At 41.6% G+C, this 10,000-nt stretch overlaps 1 protein-coding gene across 6 annotated transcripts in view; it reads left to right on the plus strand.

Annotated features, from left to right (window-relative positions):
* Positions 1–10,000, plus strand: part of LOC308104058 (ankyrin-1-like) — a 134,852-nt gene that overhangs the window by 30,144 nt on the left and 94,708 nt on the right. For all 6 annotated transcript variants that reach the window (XM_080454325.1, XM_080454326.1, XM_080454327.1 and 3 more), the window contains exons 2-3: positions 5,652–5,753; positions 6,339–6,437. In XM_080454325.1, the coding sequence (XP_080310451.1) occupies positions 5,652–5,753; positions 6,339–6,437 (201 nt within the window). The remainder of the gene's footprint in view (positions 1–5,651; positions 5,754–6,338; positions 6,438–10,000) is intronic.

Genomic DNA, 10,000 nt, shown 5'->3' on the forward strand with positions numbered 1-10,000 from the left:
ATGAGCGGGATTTTTTTTTAACTGGAACATAAAATGTAAGCTGATAAATGGGTACTCTTTCCTGATTGGCTGAACATTTTCAACCCACCTGAAAATGTATTTTCTGTTTATTAAAGAGCTGGAGAGACGGGGAGACCTCTGTTACTGAACAAACACTCAATAACAATGATTACTATCAGAATATAGTGCTTTAACCTTTTAACACGTTTTGTTTCAACCCAAAAATATCACTTATCCCACCTTTAACCACAAACATTCTGTGAAAAATAGGCGAACACAAGTCCACAACGCTTCCCAATGTGACGCGTTGTATCTTGTATGTTGGCTATTTTCGGCAAAGATATCTAGGGAACAAAATAAGGATGGTAAGGATAGACCCCCTCAACGAAGTATATAGGGTTTTAGTGTTAATATAGAACAAATGTAAATAAATAATAATAACAATAATACATTTGAGCATAACTGACATCCTCCTGGCCGGGTTCTCTGGGTCAGGCTACTGAGAAACTTCAGAAGTTCAAGACCATTGAAACGTGTCCATTTTCTGTATTACATTTCTATAGAAGTGCCGTGGAATTGATGCACTTTTCACTTTTATGATTTGTTTTGTTTGATCGTATAGTAAAAACTGTCTTTGGGCAGAACTATTACAGGTATTGTTATTATTACTATCTTCCTGTTATATTTTATTTTGTGTTAGCACAGTCTTTATACGGAACATGTCCCAGCAACATTTCGCTGCTTGTAGCCTATCTGTAAGAGTAACAAATAAACCTCTTATGATTCTTGATTCCTGAATTGTCTTGTAAACATATTGTACACCTGAGCATCGTCACTAACTGCATAACAGACTTATGCCCCCTAAAGTGCTGTGTGCGAGCTCTGCCAGAGAGTCATGGAACTGAGTCGCCAGCTGTTATTCTATTCTTTCCCCCTTTCATGAAACTGCAAATGATGGGAGCTTGTACGAACAATAATTTCACTCACTATTTTACACCTGTAAACCTGTGATGTGACAATGAAGTTGAGTTGAAGTTGAAGTGGTTCTGCTCCAGTAGGGAGAGACAGTACAGAGATGAGGACCAGAGTCAGATTTGACTCTATGATTTTGTGATGTAGTATGCTAAAATCCACCATGGCTACGAGCTACACCACGTGAGTGATTACCACTTAACCAAATTATTTTTTTAAATAGCAGCTTAAGCTTGTAGATCTGCTAGTTTTGAAAAATGTGTTAACATTTTCACTTACAGTGGCATGCTGAAAATAGAGATGCCAGGGTTAAACTGGTTAACAACAATACATGGCGTCAGGTGAAATGCAGGAGAGAAAGTTGTGACAGAGCTTGATCCCAGGCCAGTGGGCAAACAAACAGTCTGTATTGCGAGTGACAGTCTGCCATTACCAAGTTATATCTCTTCCTATTATCTGTGTGCTGTGTGCATGTGTTCAAATAGCCTTTCTATTCAGACAATCTGAATGGTTGTTTGTCACAATAGATATCACATTGTGTCTCCAGTCCACTTAATTCGTCAGTTTCAGTAGCTGGTCTTGCTGTATTCTTTCCTTAGCAGTAATTGAAAAGTACTCTCCTGTCTGGGCATCCTGCTACAGTAATCCTTAGTTATAGAAAATGTATAGAAAAGTACTCTCCTGTGTGTCAGGGCATCCTGCTACAGTAATCCTTAGTTGTAGAAAAGTTATAGAAAAGTACTCTCCTGTGTGTCAGGGTATCCTGCTACAGTAATCCTTAGTTATTGAAAAGTGATTGAAAAGTGATTGAAAAGTGATTGAAAAGTTATAGAAAATTACTCTCCTGTGTGTCAGGACATCCTGCTACAGTAATCCTTAGTTATAGAAAAGTTATAGAAAAGTTATTGAAAAGTTATTAAAAAGTTATTGAAAAGTACTCTCCTGTCTGTCAGGGCATCCTGCTACAGTAATCCTTAGTCTTGTGTAGCCAGAAGATAAGTGAACTCGGCCTGCTGATACATCTGGTGACATCTTAATTCAATGAGGGGGATAGATTATTACCCCCCAAATTATTAGTTACTATAGTGTCACAATCATTTTAACCACTTTAACCATATTTTATACTTTGGATATTCAAAAATAGCAGATCTACAAGCTCATAGCGTGGTACTCATAGATCTGCTATTTTTGAAGCAGATCTGCTATTTTTTAAGCAGTCCCTGGCACAAAATATTATTGAGATGGGGGTCTGCAGCCGTAATACGTAATTTTGGGGGTCCTTGGCATGAAAAAGTTTGAGAACCACTGGTTTAGTGGAACAATGCTTTTCCATTAGTGGCACATCAGTGGTCTGGGCTTCACCTTCACCCTGGCCAACACATTCTCACTCCCAAGATGGCAAAGTTCGGACGGATTTGACCAAACGTTTTGACTGGAAGGGGGTATACCCTCGACGGCACATGTTGACTAGGGCGGGATATGAGTTACGATTCTGTCCCTATTTTGGGCACAACTCTGAGCTGAGTTTATTGAGCTGAAGATATTCGCCTATAATGACTAGCCCAAAACAGGTGTGCCAGGTTGAAAGTTTAAAACCAGGAAAAGACAATACGTATGCCATATCACGATATTATGATATCCTAAATCTCAGACCATCTAGTCTCCCAGCACGATATCGATGTAATATTGATATATCACCCCAGCCCTACGGTATATTAATGCTATCAAATAGGGGGACATACCGTATTGTACTGACCAGACGGTTCTACATTCAGTGGTAGAATGACACATCTTATCCACTTTCATGCCTGGTTTGAGGCTGCTATCAGTTGCATTCCTACGATGCCTGCTGTGTGTGTGTGTGTGTGTGTGTGTGTGTGTGTGTGTGTGTGTGTGTGTGTGTGTGTGTGTGTGTGTGTGTGTGTGTGTGTGTGTGTGTGTGTGTGTGTGTGTGTGTGTGTGTGTGTGTGTGTGTGTGTGTGCACTTGTAGTCGCTTGACGGCTTTCACATGCAAGCACTCTAAGCGTAGTCAGTAGTGACTCTCTGTATGTCTCTCTCTCTCTCGCTTTCTCTCTCCCTCCCTCCCTCTCTTTGTCCGTCTCCAATTACTGCTAGGTCAGCATGCCAGACTTTAAGTTGTTGTGTTCTATACTGTGTAGACCAAATGCTGTGCACCAGCTTCTCATTTTTGGTACATGGCTTATTCACTGACGAAGGTGCTAAAGTAAAGGTCAGGAGGTCATTTAGAAAACCTGAGTGTGTAATGGTGACATTGTGACCTGAGGGTGGTGCTAGAGGCAGCATCATGGGGGTCACTCAAATGTTTAGGGTTGGCCCGCCGCGCACAACATGTGCGATCAGAACGTTTCACGGCAGTCACACCATTCGATTTTGATATGTTGTGTACGTTTGAAAACTTTGGCCTAATGGTGGCACCAGAGGAACAGGCCGTGGGATTGCCTAAATCAGTAGGGTTCATCCTGCAGGGAGCATGAAGGCATCCAGCAAGTGTCGTATGCCAGAAAAGTTCACCTTTTTTTTCAGATATATTGTCTACAGTTGAACATTTTGACCTACAGTAATGTTGCTGTCTCTCTAGAGGACAGGAGTAGAGAGCCCCGGAGTGGCCATTGAAAGAAAAAATAAACTTCTGTAAAGGAGTGACCCCATAAGGGTTCATCCTCCAGGGCTGAAAGTAAGTGTAACTCTCCTGCATGGACAGGGAAACTCTTATCCACCAACCTAAAGGGGATTTTCCCCTTGGCCGGGGGAGATATTAAGCTTTTGGTCTTCAGGTAGAGGCTCTGGGCCACTCTGCTGCTATATGTTGATGTACTACAAATCCCATGGCAATCCAGCCAGTAGTTCTTGGGTTATCTATGTGCCCCATGGCCGCCCCCGCAAGTAGGGCTAAAGACAGACACATTTAAAAGTGCATAGTGAATCTGATATACTGTAAAGCAATTTGCTAAACTGGGTAGCACAGCATTTTGTTGACCCTGTTCCACAGTAATATTGTTGTGTTGTTGTGTGTGTGTGTGTGTGTGTGTGTGTGTGTGTGTGTGTGTGTGTGTGTGTGTGTGTGTGTGTGTGTGTGTGTGTGTGTGTGTGTGTGTGTGTGTGTGTGTGTGTGTGTGTGTGTGTGCACGTGCACGTGTGCGTGCTTGTCCGGTAAGCCTCTGGCCTCTGCTGACACTGATAACACAACCTCAGTTTGCACGTGTGAGTTTTCCTCCCTGCACTCTGTGTGTGGAAGACAGAGAGAGGGCATGTTTGTGCGTCTGTCTCTGCCTAACGCCATGCACATCTGTGAGTGTGTGTGTGTGTCTGTGCTTATGTCGGTGTGGTTTGGCTGTGTGTGTGTGTGAAAGAGAGAAGCTGTGTGCGTACGTGTGTGCGTTCAGACCTCAGATTAGCTCCATTCAGTAAGTGGAAGTGAGCTCAGCAGCAGCATTAGATACTAATCTGCCTACAATAACAAACAGCAACACCACAGCGCTACAGTATGACCGCAGCAACACATTCTGAGCCACAGCACCAACAAGACTGAAAAAAAAAATCACTTGTCAGCTTTTGATGCACTCAGCCTCTATCTTAACTGGACGTTATCCTGCTGCATCGTCATGAGCTGAAATAGCTGTACCAGCTCCAAATCAGACCGATGAAATGAAGCCCTTGGCTCTAGGCACCAGACTTCTCCTCCTTGGCTTTGTCCAGTGCTGCTCGGCTGAGCCAATTCTCTTTCCCTTGGTGAACGATTAGAAAAGCCTTTTCCATCAGACCAGGCTTTTTGACCAGGATTTTTGAGGGCTTCAATTAAGGATTTCTCAAATGCTGTCAGGTGTGAATATGCTGTACTAATGCGTAATAGTACATACTGTACTAATGTACAGTATAATAGTATTGTATTGTCAGAGTACTGTACAGTATTTTGCTTTGCACGGACCTAGTAGTGTACATGTTTTAGCTCTGGTCCTGGGTACTTAGACTACTTTCCCAAACTTTACGTTCAACCCAACAGGGAACTGCATCCATCCATGTCCACAGGTCTAATCAGTCCCTGGTTAGACATCCAGAATGAAATTCAATTGTTTAAAGCCATGACAGCATCCCATTGGTACTAGCTTCAGCTTGTGGCCATTATAACTCTGCCACACCTTGTGTACTGTATGCCTAATGCCAAATAGGCTAGTTATAGAAATGCTGTCAAACCTATATAATACCATGAGACTGTCTGGAAGGAAGCAGGCGAGGCTATTCTGTTGGTGTGGAAGTTGGATGTAAGCCAATGAAGCAAAAGTAATCTGCAAAGATTGGTTTTAAAAGCTTTCAGTAGCAGCTTTCCATGATTCAAAATGCTGACAATGTCCCAAGTGCTGAAAGCCTGTGCTCTGCAAGTCTGCATAAAAAAAGAGAAAAACGAGTCAGTGCCCCTTTTTGTGTTAATTACAGTCTAGAGAACTGTTGACATTTAAGACAATATGCTTTTTGTAATTGGAAAATATATTTCCATATATTTTGGTGTCAATATGCATTTTCATCTATATATTTCTTCTCCAGAGTTTCTGTGTATATTGAAGCATACTGTATGACATTTGCGGTATGGAATGCCAATGTATAGTATTTCCATGTCACTTTGTTGCTAACAGTTCTTCTCTCTCTCTCTGTGTTTCTGCAGACAGATATAAATGCCAGCTACCTGCGAGCGGCGAGGGCGGGTAACCTGGAGAAAGCGTTGGACTACCTTAAGACTGGGGTGGACATCAATATCTGCAACCAGGTAACTGCCTGCTAAATCTATACAGCCCGAGATGACAGGCATCTCAGTCCTAGATAACGTAATGCAAAAATCATGTTTTTTTTAAGAGAATGTGAAAAAAAGGAAATATTCAATCAACAGCATTAATTTTTTGGTAGAGATTAGTTTTCTCAGTGTAATTGGTAGATTTTGACAGCAAAGCATTTTTGTTGAATCACAACTTTGTTAAAATTTGATCATGAACATAAATTGAACACAAAAAGCTTTTTTTAAGTTAATTGTCCTTGTCAGAAACATCTTGCATAGAATAGTATAGCACCTTGGACCATGGGAATACAGTAGATATTACATGGTAATGCAAAGGACTAGAATATTATTAGAGGCTTGAACCACTTATGCCCTATTTTATACTTCGTATCGTACGTTCCACGTTGGGCGCCGGTAGCCAAGTTAAGGCGTGTACTACATAGGCTTTGAAGCCTGACAGTGTGTCGCTGGTTCGATTCCCGAGCCCGGCGGCGGATGTATGTCCTGCTTAACGCTCTGTTTTTTTGTTGTTTTTTTCTGTCTGCTTCTCTCCCTACATCTCTCTCTCTCTCTCTGTAGAATGGTCTGAATGCTCTCCATCTTGCCTCTAAGGAGGGCCATGTTGAAGTGGTGGTGGAACTCATTAAGCAGGGGGCCAATGTGGACGCAGCGACCAAGGTATGTCCTGCCCACAAACTACTCTTGGCTAAAGGCAGCAAAGGGCTGTTTCTTCTTCTAATTACGACATGAGAGACACACTCCGGCACACTCATAGATGGACACGCTATTGCATAAATGCACATCCTGTACATACCACTTGTGAAGACCTGCCATTGACTTCTGTACATTCCTTGCTAACTCCTGACAGTGTTGCCAGATGTTGCGAGAGAAACAAGCAACCACGTCTACGAAAACAAGCCCAAAAGAAGCGACTAGACCACATGAGCACACCTACCCAGCTATTTTAAAATAGCCGATCTAAGGCGCCTAGGCTAAGTGTAGCCTGACAGCGTGTCCCAATCCCGACAGCCTTTGCTGCATGTCATTCCCCATCTCTCTCCCCATCTATCAATAAAGCCCAAAAATACATCTTTTTAAAAAAAATGGCGATCTACAAGCTCATGTGACGCGTTGTGAACTTGTAGCTGCTATTTTCAAAATAATCTTGGGGAAAAAATGTGGCATGTTTTTGGAACATTTTAAAAACACAAATCTTATGGGGATCCCTGGCACAAATAATTTTCAGATGGGGGTCTGCGGACAAATACATATTCATTTGTGGGTCCTTGACGTGAAAATGTGAGAAACACTGGTTTAAACAACATTAAGGAAGCAAGCCCAAATAAGCAACACACAAAAAACGCAAAACTACAGAACCAATATTTACAAGCGACTTTACAGAAAAACAAGCCCAAAGTCACTTATAATAAGCGGACATTCTAACACTGCTCCTGATCCTAACCATAACAGATCCCTTAATCTAACCAGAACAGTACACACTAGCACAATGAAGAAAGTTCTTCTTGCATTACTTGCATGCATTTGGTTGCTTGAAGCTACAGTTAGTTCTGTCTCCCTGAGAGATGTTGGTCTCACAGTATCCTTGACCATGCCAGCCATTTTTCAAAGCATGTGGCAATAGAGCCATTTACAGTAAATTCAATTATTTTAAGTAAGGTAAGAAAATCTTCTTGCAGAGACATGAAACGTCCTTGAGAGAGGTAATCCAATGTATTTTAAAGCAAATTGTTTGAAAAGTCTTGCTGAACCATGGAGAAAAGATACATTTATGAATGAAATTCAAACATCCATGACTTAACCGTGCAGTTAACATTAACTCCTGTAGTTGTGAGGGTCACAGAATATCCTCTGTAGGGCTGCAACTATCAATTTCTTTTGATATATATTTTCTTAGTGATTATTCTATTGATTACCTTTTCGATTAATCAAAATAATCAAGACGTTTTATTAATCTTTATTTATTTATTATATTATATAATATTTTTATTTGATTGAACGTGTTTTCACTATTTTTGAGTGGTGCTAGCCACTCCAAGGAGTGACTTTGTCTGTGTGTCTGTCTGTCTGTCTGTCTGTCTGTCTGTGTGTCCGTCCGTATGAGCACGGCCTCTCTGTATGTTTGAGCACAGCCTCAACAGCTGCGGCTGATTGCAACACAAAGATGCAACCATACAGGTACAGGTACAGTACAGTACAGTACAGTACAGTACAGACCGTACCGTACAGTACAGTACAGTACAGTACAGACCGTACAGTACGTACAGTACAGCTAGAGGTACAGTACAGGTACAGTACAGTACAGTACAGACCGTACAGTACAGACCGTACAGTACAGTACAGTACAGTACAGTACGTACCGTACCGTACCGTACAGGTACAGTACAGTACAGTACGTACAGTACGTACAGTACATTACAGGTACAGTACAGTACAGTATGTACAGTATGTACAGTACAGTACAGGTACAGTACAGTACGTACAGTACAGTACAGACCATACAGTACAGTACAGTACGTACAGTACAGGTAGAGGTACAGTACAGGTACAGTACAGTACAGTACAGACCGTACAGTACAGTACAGTACAGTACACACACACACACTTTTGAGTAAAAATACTTAAAATGAGTAAAAATACTTAAAATGAGTAAAAATACTTAAAATGAGTAAAAATACTTAAAAGATGTTAAAAACACGTACAAATCTGTACAAACATTTTAAAGTACTTAAAATGAGTAAAAATACTTTGAAGTCATCAAAGTCTGTAAAAAGTAACTAATGAAATGAACTCATGAAAGGCACCACTCTCTTCACACTGGGTGTGATTTTTGAAAACAGCTAAATGTTCACCTATATTGACAGGGATTGATTATTAATTCATTATGCCATCATTATAAATCATGGCATGTTTTTCATAATAGATGAAATTGATTAGTTTGTTGCACAGATGAGGGGTTCCTCATCGTTTTGTCGTTGTGAGGACATTTTGACCCCATACCGGTAGAGGAGGATGGCCACAGAAATAGACAAACACGCACACGCACACGCACACACACGCACACGCACACGCACACACACACACACACACACACACACACACACACACACACACACACACACACACTCACGAGTTTAGCTGCTTCAGCAGCTCGCCAACCTGACAGAGCCAAAGCAGCACTAAAGTGAATGAATAGCTATGAACTAGTACAGTGGGCTGATTTAGAAGGATGCAGATTCACTGCCAGGTGTCCCACAGAAAACAACGTTTACTCTAGAAATGTCTCTTGGCAGGATGGGAAGACATCTGGAACATTTACTTCAGGGGATGCTATAGCTCCTTCGTTAAAATAAATGCAAGTGAAATGCCTTGAAACCGCATTTCAACTGTGACAGTGAGTGACACTCTCCCTTGAAACTAGAAAAATTTGCTCCTCGGAGCACAGGTCTCTGCCAGGCCAGGTTGTAGAAGTCAATCTTATCCAATCAGGATGGAATCTGAAAAATTTGACAGATCCGTCTTGATCTATAGAGATAGTGTGTACCGATTTGCCTTCTAGTGGCGCTAGGACAATATGAAAATGGTGGCATTTCTTCCTCTGCCTAGTGGGAATGTGCGTGCAAAGTTGCATGCCACTCCTGCAAACTTTGGAAGCCAATCTTAGCCAATCAGGATGGATTACGAATAATCTGACAAATCCGTCTTGATCACATGACTATAGACTATATGCCAATGTGTACCGATTTGCGTGATGTTTGAACAAAATGTGTAGGAGTAATATCCAAAAATCCGGACAGACAGGGGCGAAAACATAGTCTCGGCCACGCCTTCGGCCTGGTGGAGACAGCAACTAGAAAGCTGCGCTTAGTAGAGTTGCAAATCTCCGCCGGAAGAAATAAAGAGTAGTCCGTCATGTGATTACTAGTTGTACATCATCGCTACTGTCTTGCTCCTGGGATGTCTCGATCACATCAGCCAAAATATGTTATCCAGCATGCTCATTCGGCAAGTCTACATGTCTTTAATGGAATGTACGACCGATGAAGCGAAATTAAATCGACGAAGTTGCCCTTGACTTCAGCTCAGTTTCATCACTTCATTTAGAAGTTTGAATAGTTGTACTCAAGTCCAAGCATTGGACTTGAGTAAAATAACACTGCCAAATTGTCTTCGTCTTCATCTTCATGTTTGATACTGTGCAAGTAGACCTACTACGGTATGCC

The sequence above is a fragment of the Gymnoscopelus braueri genome, assembly GCF_963280865.1.
Source record: "Gymnoscopelus braueri genome assembly, chromosome: 17".
In the NCBI taxonomy this organism is placed as follows: domain Eukaryota; kingdom Metazoa; phylum Chordata; class Actinopteri; order Myctophiformes; family Myctophidae; genus Gymnoscopelus; species Gymnoscopelus braueri.